The sequence below is a fragment of the Leucopleurus acutus genome (genome assembly GCF_964270905.1).
Source record: "Leucopleurus acutus genome assembly, chromosome: 15".
NCBI classification, from domain to species: Eukaryota; Metazoa; Chordata; class Mammalia; order Artiodactyla; family Delphinidae; genus Leucopleurus; species Leucopleurus acutus.
This window is the reverse complement of record NC_139157.1, coordinates 22,317,052-22,330,577: the sequence shown is the minus strand read 5'-3', so window position 1 is coordinate 22,330,577 and position 13,526 is coordinate 22,317,052. Positions and strand designations below refer to the sequence as shown.

The window sequence follows — 13,526 nt, the reverse complement described above, 5'->3', positions numbered from 1 at the left end:
CCCTTCCCCGGCTGGCAGCCGCGCCGGGCCCGGAGCCAGTCTCCCACTCCCTCCGGCCCCCGCAGCTTGCCCCTCGCTGCCAGTCTGGGGAGCGCCTCTCCCAACCCGCAGCGAGACTTTTCCCTCCTGCCCCGGGGCGGGATCCTGGGTGGGGCGGCTGCGCCCACGGGACGGTCCCCGCCGCCGAGCACCGAGGCTGGGGCCGCCCCAGGGCCGCGCGGGGCCCGGCCAGACGCCGCGCGCCGCCAGGGCAGCAGCACCTGAGCCCGCTGCCCGGGCAGAGCCTCGGCGCCGGAAGCGCGGGCCGGGTGGACGGGCCCCGGGAACAGCCCGAGCCCGCGGCGGGGGAGGGGGGGAAACGAGAGCCACAAAGGGGGTGACCACGTGCCGCCGCGCGCCAGCGGGGCCGAGGACCTACGGAAACGGACCCCTTCACCCACCCGCCCACCGCCCTGGGAGCACCCGGGGTACCCCGAGCACCCAGCACCAGCTCGAAGGCAGACCCAGCCGCTAAGCTTCAACGTTCTCGCCCTAACTTTCCTCCAACTTCTCTGTAAGGAGGAACCTGCCGCCCCGCCCGCCCCCTGGCCGCCGCGATCCGCACTTGAACTCCGCGGAGCCGGCCGTCCACCTTGCGCCACCCCGAGCGCCGGCTAGGAGCGGCTGTCGGGAAGCCCCGATGACCTCTCCAGAAAGAGCGTGAAGAAGGCTTCGGCCGCCGCGTTCGGCCCAGGCGCCAGGGCGGCTCCATCGGGGAACTCGGAGCAGCAGAGCCGGGGAAGGTGGTGGAGCATGACCGCGAGGCCCCTGGGGACCTCAGCGCAGTGATGCCGACATGTAAGTCCCCCCTTTCAGCTCAGAATTCCTTCACACCTTTACCTGTGCCTCCCCCTGCCCCACCCCAAGGGCTTTGTAAGGACTTCAACCGCATTGACGGAATAAACCGGTTTGTCTTCCCTTGGCCCCTCGAGGCACTGAGGGGTGAGCTGCTGCTGCCTGCCGGAGCTGTAACAAGTGTGTGCCGCTGGCTTTTTTCCAGCGAGAGGTAAACCTCACGTTTGGGCGGCGTAAAGCATAATAAAAAGGGCAGGGCTTCAAGAATGGGGAAAAGGTTTTGGATTCAAATTAAACAAGGAATCACCCGCGCGGCTGCTCCATCCAGGGGCCTCGCCCTGCCAAGAAGCCGCTCTCCTGGATCAGCACCTGGGGGCTTGGAAGGTACTAGTATGCCGAGAAAATGTTGACTTTACACATTGCCACCCTTGACTGTAGAAGTTATTCTTGGATCTTTGGGTTATTTGAATGGTTTAAAAAAAAAAAGCGCGCAGAAAAGGTTCACGGTGTACTTTGTAGATTAAAAAGTAATTAAAGAAGATGCCATTGAACGTGATAGGATCTGTGATGGGTCTTGTATAGAAGTTGAAGTGGGGGGTATAGGGCGATGAAACGCTTAGAGAAACCTAATGGGTTTTGCCTCTGGAATTGTCATCCAAGTGGTGAAGTGCCTCAGAGCGACCCTGCGGAAGGGCCACCGAGCACCCCCTAGCCTTCCAGAATGGAAAAAGGAAGGTTGTTCTCTGAAGGACCAAGCTTATTATCGTGGCCAACTCAGAAGTTACCTTTTCTTGTAATATGTAATTTTCCCTCTGGTGTTTTGTTTAATCTTGGGCAGACATTTTACTCCCTTCCACTAATATACAAGAGTTTCTAGAAATTGATATTCGCCCTCCCTCCCCCACCTTCTGGAGCCTTATTTATTTCCACTTAAATTTCCTCTTTCAGTGTAATACCCGGGAAGAGACAAGCCCCTCAAGCCTTTGTCGATTCCTTGCACCGTCTGCCTCCCTCCCTCCAGCACACATTTTCAAAATAGGAAAAAGGGTTAGTGCCCAGAAGCCTAGCACTTGGCAGCTCTGTTCCTGGTAGTGAGCAGTATAATTAGACAGAAACCACTTATTTTTATTAAACTGCATGTGAAGTAATTCCACACCTGTGAGTTTTAAAGTTCCATTTACCCAGTGGAATTAGCAAGGTATAACCTGAAAGAATTTATTTTGGGATACAGCCAACAGTCTCATATAAGACTTGTTCTCATATACAGGCAACACATTTTGAATGAATGTGAGTTTGTTTTAAACTTCAGTTTTTTCTGAAAATATAGTAAGGTTTTTAACAGCAGATATTTGTCTAGCTTCCTTTCAGCTTTCCTAGGTGATTTAAATCTTATGGGGAAAAAACTACGTTACACATGAAGAAAATATGAATACCAGGTTTTAAAATAAAAGATGTGAAACTGATCAACAAGTGATGTAAAAAATTTCTGGCTATGAAATTAAGTTATATAGTCCATTTGAATTCTATATGATTAAAACAATCTCATGTCATTACATAGTAAAAGCATGAATATTTAATCACATAAAATTATGGAGTTTAATACCCTGATTTGAGTTTCTTTATTGAGCTATTTTGACAGAAAGTTTTTCCATTTCTTGCCAGATTATAACCGTTTCTTTCTTCCCTTTTGCTGCTTATAATTCATATGGAATGGTTTAAGATTATCTGATTCTTTTTAGATATTAGTATGTTAGAGTATATGGAAGTAATACCAACCTTTCCAAGGTAAAGATTCCTACTATCTTGTTGAAAAACGTTCAAAAGGGAAACATAAACTATATTATCTACCTTTTAAATTTTAATTTTGATAGATTCAAATACACAAATTATTCAAGTATATTTTCTGCCTACTCCTGTGGATAGAGTATATATTGTTACACTCAAGTTCTGGAATTACAGACTTTATAAATATACTTTGGAGTTGTAGTGACTGCATATTTTTCATACCCTAAGAAATTTAATAGATTTAGCAAGACTTGCATTAATTGGTCTCAAGCTGCATGAAGCTACTGTTCCATTTATGGCTTATATAAATTACATGACATTGTGCTTTTCCAATGTGAATGGTGAATGAGGCTATTGTCTCTTGGCTTATGGGAAATATTAGAAGCTTGTAGCTTTACTGCCCAACTAGAAGCATGTCACTCTGATTTCTGGAAATAATGATTTGAAAGAGAATCAGTTTATATATTAAAAATAAACTGATAACCACTTCCTTAAACCTAACCATTTTTCTGACTGCCCATGTCATACAAGAGTTTACATCTCTGATGGGATGATCAAAAATTTCTTGAAACTATTTAGACTTTAGACTAAATAGGAAAAGACTTTGTTCAGTGTGTGTGGCATGCTTGGGCCAAAACTACATCTTTCCACTTCATTTCTAATGGGATGACATTATTACATTACCTACATTGGATGACATTAAGAAGCACACTGACTGGGGTGATAACATTTAAAGGACATTTCAATCATAAGTAAAAATGCCAATAAAACTTGAGTGTGCTACTTAAGTGTCATCTTACTTTCCTTTATGAGCATTCCTCAGGATGAAATTATTTGGAATGCCTTAAGGAAAACTTTAATATTGCTGTATTGAAAACATTTATAGCAGATATGAACAAGGCTTAACATATTTAGTATTGAATTGGTTAAAAAATCACAAATCACTAGAAAGAAAATTATTTATAATGGAAAACTATACAAATGACTTGAATATGCCAATCTGAACAAAGGAAATCCAAATGAGACATTATTTCTTCTATCAAACTGGCAATGATTAAAGCAATAATACTCAGTAGTGATGAAAGTGTCATCAGATTAACACTGATACCCTTCAGTGTAAATGTGTATGTGTGTATTTAACTTTATTTAGAAATAGTTTTAAACCTACAGAGAAGTTGCAAAAATAACACAAAGAACAGCTGTATACTCTTTACACAGAAACACTTATTGTAAATATTTACCCCATTCATTTTATCATTTTTCTTCTTCTCTTCTCCCCTCCGCTGTCTGTACGTACGTACACACACACACACACACACACACACACACACACACACACACATATTTTTTTACTGAACCATCTGAAAGTAACTTACATTCATCAGGGCTTCAGGGTTTACTTTTTTAATTGAAATTTTAATTGAAGTATTTGTTGATTCACATGCAGTTTTAAGAAATAATACAGAGACAGCCCATGTACCCTTCACCCAGTTTCTCCCAATGGTGACATTTTGCAAAACTAAAGTACAATATCACAACCAGGATATTGATACAATACACCTCTCTTTTTCAGATTTTCCCAGTTTTACATGTATTTGTGTGTGTGTGTGTGTGTGTGTGTGTGTGTGTGTGTGTGTGTGTATTTCTCACGATTACCTTTTAATTTCATTTATGGTAAAGCCAGTTATGTACATTATAGCTCAAATAAGGGTCAAAATTTGTGCAGATTTGAAGAATAAATCTTTCCGCCTTTTTGAAGTGGGGGGGGTGAACCCACTTAATAAAAGAAGTTACAATGAGTAATAGAATAGCACTTCTCTTTTTATTCATTGTTTAGGCTCAGGAATATGATCTTTAACCAGAAAACGAAACAAAATTGTAAGCAGCCTTGAATAAACCAAATTACCATTCTTTTTACTCTGGAAGAATTAAGGTCTTCTCTGTGCTACTCCTCATGTCCCTTTCTGAAAAGATTTGCCATAGAAATACAGTTGGTATATGGAGAATGAAGTTATTTCTGACTATTGCTGATATTAAGAGAATTAGTACCATGTTAATTTCTCCACCAATTTCAAAATTTCTTCACTAATTTCTCTTTGTGACTTTTAGGGGAGTCAGTAGGAGTAAAGAGATGGAAGACAGTAGGTTTTTTAGACTTTAATGCATTTGGATTAAATGACATCTACAAGGAGTCATATTGACATTTAAAACAATTCCTATAAAAGGGTTGAATTCTAAAGCTTTCTGACACAGGATTTAAGTATTTTGTATCTTGTAGCCTATATTCATTGAAAAGGAGAGTGAGTTTGCAATAGAGTAGCAGCTTGTTTCTCAAAAAGGACAGTTGAGTTGGAAGGCAGGTGACACAGGGGGTCTTTTTGGCTCTGACACCACTGATTATGTGATCTTGGGCAAGTAGTTTAACATCATAGTTTTTTCATCTGTGAAATGATAGGTTTTATTGCATAACTTTTAGATTCTTTTCAGGTTATAGAAATCTATGACTCTTTCTACTTAAAAAATATTCTTATTCTTTTCAATAGAACTTTGAGGCCACAACTTGAGTGACACAAAATTGTACTGTGTTTTTTGTAGTTCCTGTTTAGAACCTTAGTAACCCTGTTCAGGATTTTCCATTCTTGTGAGAAAGTTGTTTAAATCCCAGGGATGTGTCTTTGCTAATTGGTCCCCTGAGAAGACATACAATGCTTTCCTTCCTCTGTTCTATTCTTAATGTATTTGTTTCTGTTCTTCAGTAAAGTGGATGAAAGGTGGTGTGTCATATGGTTTATGTTGGTTACAAGTTCTTGCCCTGTCCTGGGTTCCTTTTCTGTGCAAAGTGATGGAGTCCTGAGAACTGGAATGCATTAAGCCCTTGGTTGTCCTTTGCAGCTCTTGTCTGACAGGATTGCAGGCAGCTTTTATAAAATAGCTTCAGGAGTGAATATGGAATTCCTAAGTGTCAGAACCTTTTATAGCAAAAAAAAGTTGCACGAGCACATGAAATAGTATTGAGTGTCGCCAAACTAATGAACATCATTCCCTGAGTATTGTTTAGAGAGCACGGGAACATAAGAGGAGGCCACTATTCACATATTGATAACGGAGGATTGTCATGAGCCACAAAGATTAAGGAGCTAGGAGTTCTCCTGGGCTGATACTTCCTTCTATTAATATCTATAAGGCTGGCAGCCAGGCTTCACTGGTTTGCCCCTTTATTCCTCTGGGCCTCAGTTTCCTCCTCGGTGAAATGAGGAGGTTAGACTTCATCTTTGGTCCTTTAGATGATAACTTCTTTGAATATATAATTGTTCTTTTGTTTCAGAAGTACACTCATTCAGCCCCAGCATGAATGGGAAACACCTCGTTCATCCAGCATCAATGGGAAATGGACCCATTCTTCCAAAAAAGTGAACTTTCCATGTGACAAAAATTTACAGGCTACCCTTTTTAAAGCACTCACTAAGTTCCATGCAATGCTACATCTAGTTCTTTTTGGTGGATAATATTCTATTTACAGAAGAGAAAATAGGCTCAAGAGTTTAAGTACTTGACCCTGCCCCCAAAGCACACGGTAAACAGAAGCACCAGGATGTAACTACGTGCTATTCCAGAGTTCACATCCATTATTATTACGTTATTATTAATGACTCACTATAACATCTTGCTTCTTGTAAACAGTAACACTGATTTTAATTTCAAATATTTTGGATGGATGTATTTGAAAACATACCTTCCATACAAAAATCCTCTATTATGATTGTTTTTAAAAAATTTTTATTGGAGTATAGTTGATTTACAATGTTGTGCAAAAATGCTCTTTAGGACGTAGCCTTTTTCTCATGTAGAAATTCCCCTAGGAGCTGCATGATGCTGGAGCTTGTAGTTTGGTGAATATAAAAACATGTCCTGAGTATCAGATACTATTTTAAATTTCTGTAATAATGGCATACATGAATAATCCATTTCTTCTCTGTTCTAAGTGGATCCCAGAAGTAGCCACAAAGTCAATAGATTGGTTTTGGCTTATAACATTGATCCTATTATCTGTTCCTGGTTCAGTCCTTTCTTTTGGCTTTGCTGTTGACAGAATAACCACACTTATATTAGAATGCTCAGGATGGTAGTAAAAATAAAAATAGCTAATATTTATTGAGTACTTGCTGAATGTTAGGCATATTTCTTAAATGACATGATTTGATTTAATCATCCAGCTGCTCCGTAGACTGGATTCTATTGTTCCTATTTTACAGGTGAAAACTAGGAGGCACAAGGTGGTGAAGTCAATTTTCCAAGGGTTGCATAGTTCATAAGTAGCAAACCCAGGTCTGTCTGACTCTAGATCTTGTTCTCTTTGTAACTTAAGTAGTCTCTAACAGTAAAAGACAGATTGAAAATGCAGGCTTAAGGCAAGTGCAAGAATCAGTTTGATGTCTATTTTTGCTTATTCAAGTATTTCTCTTACAACTTTCTGGTTTTCTATTTAGTATTATACATTTTATTCCAGATAAGCAACCTTCAGGAAAAAAGTTATTACTGTGGCCCTAAAGTATCTTATTAGTTGCTTCTCTTTTTAGAAATAAAATGACTCTCGATTACCACTTACAATCAAAGTAACTCTCTTTGCGGATTTTAAGATCTGGAGGTTTCTTACTGCTACTCACCTGTTCTTCCTGCCTCATGACTCTTCTGCTCACCAGTTCATCTGTGGTCCCTTTTTGTGACTGACTTTTGCAGCTGCTGCCGCCTTCAGTGGTTTGCCTTTTTTGATAGGGCTGAGTCAGTGAAAAGTATCACACCACTGTCTGAAGCCAAGATAATATGTATGTCCCCATCTAAATCATTAAGTATAATTGTGAGTTTAAAGATGACGCTGTTGGACTTCCCTGGTGGCACAGTGGTTAAGAATCTGCCTGCCAATGCAGGGGCCATGGGTTCGATCCCTGGTCCAGGAAGATCCCACATGCCTCTGAGCAACTAAGCCCGTGCACCACAACTACTGAGCCTGCGAGGCACAACTACTGAGCCCACGTGCCACAACAACTGAAGCCCGTGCGCCTAGAGCTGGTGCTCTGCAACAACAGAAGCCACAGCAATGGGAAGTCCATGCACCACAACGAAGAGTAGCCCCCCTCACCGCAACTAGAGAAAGCCCGTGTGCAGCAACGAAGACCCAACACAGCCAAAAATAAATAAATAAAAATTTAAAAATGTTTTTAAAAAAATGAGACTCTTGTACGGAGAATTATTTGAGAGTTTTCAAAGCAGCACCTCTCCATCTAATGTCATTTATTAGTTTCTATAATACTTGGTGTTTACTAGCCATTTAAAAACTTTGATAGCTATTATATATAAAGAAATTAATCTTTTTAGAATGTTAGTGCTTCTGTACTTAATTTTAGGGGAAGGAAGAAAGTTTGGGCATTTTAATTTAAATATTTCCATTTGTGAAGCAGCAGATGTTATAAAATGAAAACATTTCCCTAGAGCCTAAATTTCTGGGAGATTATAGAAGAGGTTGATAAAAACATCCTCTTGCTACTCAGATGGGCACGTGACTGGTGATGCTGAAGGTTGATGCTGAAATAGTTTTTTTTTTTATAAGTGATTTTTATCTCGTATTATCTGAATACTTCCCCATCTTCATGAAGAAATCGTCTATTATATATTCATTGATAAGGAAGGTGCCACCAAGTGACAAATAAAATGCATGGATTTTTCTCTTTTGCCTAATTAGCTTAAAGGGGATGCTTAGTTTATCATCTTCAAAGTTTCTTTTTTTTATTTGGAAGCAAGGCTGAATCTGAAGGTTCCTATTTTCCAGTACCTGCTGGAAACCTACAGATTTTGTTGACCGAATGCCTTACTGAATCTAAGTGTCCTGACTGTTGCTTTTTTCCATGACAGGATGTTTCACTCAGGCCGAATGTGGAGCTGTCATTCGAAATGGAAGCCAAGTTCTCTTTTGTTCTTATTTGCTTTATATATTGTGTATGTTCCTCCCTCAGGTAAGTAAGACTCTTTTTCTTTCAAACTCAGAATTTAATAATGATTACATTGCCTTCAGTGTAAGTGTGCCTCTTATTTGTTGATGTTTTCTGTCTTTACAGGCTTTTTCTGTCCATGGCCTCTCATTCCTCTTTAATTATGTGTGAATTCTATTACTTTGATCATTGTTTTATTTTCTAATGAGTGTATTTCTTTAATCTTAGCTACATTTCTTTTAGTTTTATTTATCTCGCCCATATTGAATGATGAGATAGCTACATATCTGACATTAAAAATGTGCTAGCTGTTTCTTCTATTGTTGAATAAATATACAGTACTTAATTCTCTCTCTTTTCAAGTTTTCATTCAGTTCTTTATGAAAAGTAAAGTATAGGCTTTGCTATTTTTATTTATTGCCAAGTATCAGACAGGAATTTGAAATTAAGTTTTTAGATCATGAAGGTTATTTAGTTGACTTAAAATGCTGTGACAAAGTTAATTTTAATTACAGTACATATGGAATGAAAATATTTAATTTTTAAAAAGAGTACAATTTTTTTCTCAACTTTGAAATAAGACCTTTTCAGCTGTTATTGAAAGCCAAATTTTTCTATAAACAGCTAATTATATGAATGAACCAATAAGAACTTGAGGAATGTGAATGATCTTTAAAAGTTATCTGGTTTTGTTACTTGAGCAAACTGCATTTTTCTTAAGCCCATTTTGTTTTACACTTTTTATTTTTTTTACTGTTGTCTTTATTCAGTTTATTATATTTTCCTTTAGAATGAAGTCATTACTCCTGAAGCCTTATGTATTGATTACTTGGGATTTACTCAAGATTTTATACATTCCATGTTTATAACATACCTGTATGTTATTATAAATAATACATTTAACAAATCTGGAAATAGATTATCTGCTAAAATTGCTAATTCATGGATCAAGATATTTAACTAGTGTTTAATATACAAATACTTTTTTTCCAAGCCATCAGGTAGTTTCAGCTACTTACTTGGGAAATCCCTGGTACTTGTTTACTGGCTTCAAAACAAAATTGATCTTTGAGTGGTTTTTTTGGTGTATTTGTTTCAATTTCCTTATAAAGTCTATCTTTCTGTTACTTTCATTGCCGGAAAGAGGAAGCACACTTGTAAAGAGATCTGAAAATTATATATACATTAGATTTTTATCATGTACAGTGTTGAATTATTTCTTAACTTTCAAAAGTGACCCTCCAGGAGCCAATTACATGATGTAAGATAAATTATGAGATTAAAATTCATTTTTGTTAGGTCATAGCATTTGTAAATTTTCAAGGCTTCTTCAAACCTTAAATTGGGACTTTTTATTTTAGATGTCAACATTTTATTTGGTATATGCACCTTCATTATTTTAATCATTTGAATAAATGAAACACATGTTTTTAGACTAAGTAAATGGGGTCAACTGGGCTGAGACTAGGATGGGGCAAGGAAGCACCTGGGATGTAAAATTTAAGGAGGTGCTCATTCGCAAGGGCATGGGAATCAAAGTACTTAAATGTGTTTTTAAGTTACTGTCTGACACAAGAAATCTTTTAAAAAATTTCTTTTATTACCCCACACGTTGTGTGCATCACCTAAGGCTTTGTGACAGATAGTTACCTGTGTTTTCTCATGAAGCCAGAATGTTTTGTGTCTATATATCTTAAATATGACTAACTTAAAATGCCACCACCTCCCACATGAATATTTGAACTCACAGAAATACATTAGGGGCTATTATTGGCATTTTAATATCAAAATTGTGCCTTATAAGTAACTCGGTGTAGGGTTTGTTAAAATAATGCATATTGAAACTTTAGCTATATCTAATTTTCAGAGTCCTATCTTTCAATCATGGTGAAATACCACTATATTTTTGAAGAACATCTGGTACTTAACTGTGATTTATGTCTCTGTATAGGCAATCTTTGACTTTTTTCACTTCTCTGGATGACCCCTAGGTGATCTCATCGAATCCAGTGGCTTTCAGTGGCCTCTTGACGCCAGTGTCTCCTCAGTCTTTATCTTTGTACCCGGCCCCTTCTTGGATCCAGAGTCATTTCTTGGGTTGCTTATTCTCATACACTTGGATATATAATATTCCTCAGACTTCACATGTGTGAACAGGGTTCTTTTTTTTTTATATTAACTTTTTTAAAAAAATTTATTTATTATTGGCTGCGTTGGGTCTTCGTTGCTGCATGCAAGATTTCTCTAGTTGCGGTGCGTGGGCTACTCATTGCAGTGGCTTCTCTTTGTTGCAGAGCACCTGCTCTAGGCTCACAGGCTTCAGTAGCTGTGACTCGCAGGCTCCAGAGCGCAGCCTCAATAGTTGTAGCGCACAGGATTAGTTGCTCTGTGGCGTGTGGGATCTTCCCGGACCAGGACTTGAACCCATGTCCCCTGCGTTGGCAGGTGGATTCTTAATCACTGTGCCACCAGGGAAGCCCTGAACAAGATTCTTGATTCCTACCTCCGATCCTCAAATCTGCTTCACTCTCATGCATTACAGTGCATCCTACTATCCTGCCAGTCTCTCCTACAGTCACTATGTTTCAGATACATGTCCTTTCTATTCCTTAACCATGCTTTCTTAGTACCCTCTTCTCCCTAATCCACATGCGCCTGTTCTTTTTTGATACTCAGGTCTTAATTATTACCATCTCAGATAAGTCTGCCTATCCCCCAATTCAAAGGAGTCCCCTTATCACTCTCATTTCACCCTTCAGGGATAATCTATTGATTTTGGTTACTCTCTTGGTTGTTAATATTTTGTTAATTTGACTGCTGTAGCTGGGTTAGAGGGTTGGCAAAACCTCTTGATTGTTAAGCTTGACACTTAGTTCAGATGATTAAAAATTAGGATCCTGTAGTTTAATTCTGATAATATCCACAATTTAACTCATAAAATAGAACTGCAATGTTAAATCTTCTAGGTAAGTTAACATTTGTAGTTTCGTGGACATTTACAAAGCAAATAGTATACAACGTTTATGCCCTTTAGAATTTTAAAAAGTAGTATAGAAACAGAATACCTTGTCTCTTGATAGGTGATGAATATAACTTTTTTTTTTTGCGTTACGCGGGCCTCACTGTTGTGGCCTCTCCCGTTGCGGAGCACAGGCTCTGGACGCACAGGCTCAGCGGCCGTGGCTCATGGGCCCAGCCGCTCCGCAGCATGTGGGATCTTCCTGGACTGGGGCACGAACCCGTGTCCCCTGCATTGGCAGGCGGACTCTCAACCACTGCGCCACCAGGGAAGCCCTGGATATAACTTTTAATAAGAACTACAGCAAAATAACATTTGAATATTTAAACCGGTCCCACAGAAGTACAAATTACAAAATACGATTGTTTTTTACCCACTAGCTTGACAGTATTTAGAAAGGTTGATAGCATCCAGTATTATTAAAGTTTAGGTAAAGAAGACACACTAACACTGTTGGCTCTGTCTTTTGGGAGAGTAATTGGGCAATATTTTTTTAGAGTAAGAATGTGTATTTTCTTTAACATATCACTCCCACATGTACGCATCTATCCTATAGAAATAAAACCCATAAATATATAGAGAAATATGTACCCATATGTTAACTATAGCATTGTTATAGCAAACAATTGGTAAAGACTCTGATTGTTCATCAACAAGGGAATGGTTGTATAAATTATTTTATATTCATACCATGCAATACTGTGTAGCCATTCAAAACTATGTATATTGGCTTGGAAAGATAATAAAGTTAAGTTAAAAAGCAAATTACAGAACAATATAAGATTATCCTAGATTTGTAATAAGTTGTACTACAAAACTGGGATTATTATGTGTGTATACTTTTGTGTAAGACTGTATAAACATTAATAAAACATGGAATGATACACATCAGGTTTTAAAATGGGTTATCACAGGGGCGTAAAGTGGATTATCTCAGGGTGGGAGTGAGAAGGGGGAAGGTGATGGAACTTAATACAACTCTGAATGATTTGCCTTGTTACAATGAACATGTATTACTGTAGGAATTTGGGAAAACAAAAAATCCTAATAAAATTCTTTGGTATTAAAAAAAGAAGCCGCATTAAAAAAACTGCCAGAGGGCTTCCCTGGTGGCGCAGTGGTTGAGAGTCCGCCTGCCGATGCAGGGGACACAGGTTCGTGCCCCGGTCCGGGAAGATCCCACATGCCGCGGAGCGGCTGGGCCCGTGAGCCATGGCCGCTGAGCCTGCGCGTCCGGAGCCTGTGCTCCGCAACGGGCGGGGCCACAACAGTGAGAGGCCCACGTACCGCAAAAATAAATAAATAAATAAATAAAAATAAAAAAACTGAGAGACTGTTGACATGTATGAATATTATACTTTTATAAGTATGGTTATAATGCTAGTCATGTAACCGTTACTCCGACTCTTCCTTCACTTGATATGAATCTCTAAAAGTTGTTTCAAGTAAGAACCTCTTTTTATGTAGCGTGACACACTATGATCTGAAGGTGAATGATGATATCTCAAGCAGACAGAAGGTTGTGGCTTCAAACAGAGTGGGAAACAGATAGCCAAGAGCCAACGGATTCCTTAGCAACCAGGAACCTGTTTCCACACAGATAGCCTTAGTCACGAGCACTGAGGGAGGAGCCTCCCTTCTCTTCTGAAAATTGATGACATCAGCAGATTATTTCAAAGCTCAATGTTATTCTGATAGTTATGATACATCAACAGCTAAAAGGGGAAATGTTTCTGAAAGTACAATCTGGCCTGAATTGTGTGCTTTCTAGCCCAGAGGACAGCACGGTTCTGGAAGGCAGATGATTGGACTAATCTTGTGCTTTTCTTGGTTTGTGTGTTAATTTTACTCATGATCATCAATTACATTACAGTTTGTATTGGAGTGTTAGACATCTTTTATAC

At 39.2% G+C, this 13,526-nt stretch overlaps 1 protein-coding gene across 1 annotated transcript in view; it reads left to right on the top strand.

Annotated features, from left to right (window-relative positions):
- Window positions 1-365: 365 nt before the first annotated feature.
- Window positions 366-13,526, top strand: part of ADGRG6 (adhesion G protein-coupled receptor G6) — a 134,380-nt gene continuing 121,219 nt past the window's right edge. The window contains exons 1-2 of the mRNA XM_082856103.1: window positions 366-837; window positions 8,527-8,627. Of these exons, the coding sequence (XP_082712229.1) occupies window positions 836-837; window positions 8,527-8,627 (103 nt within the window). The 5' untranslated portion in view covers window positions 366-835. The remainder of the gene's footprint in view (window positions 838-8,526; window positions 8,628-13,526) is intronic.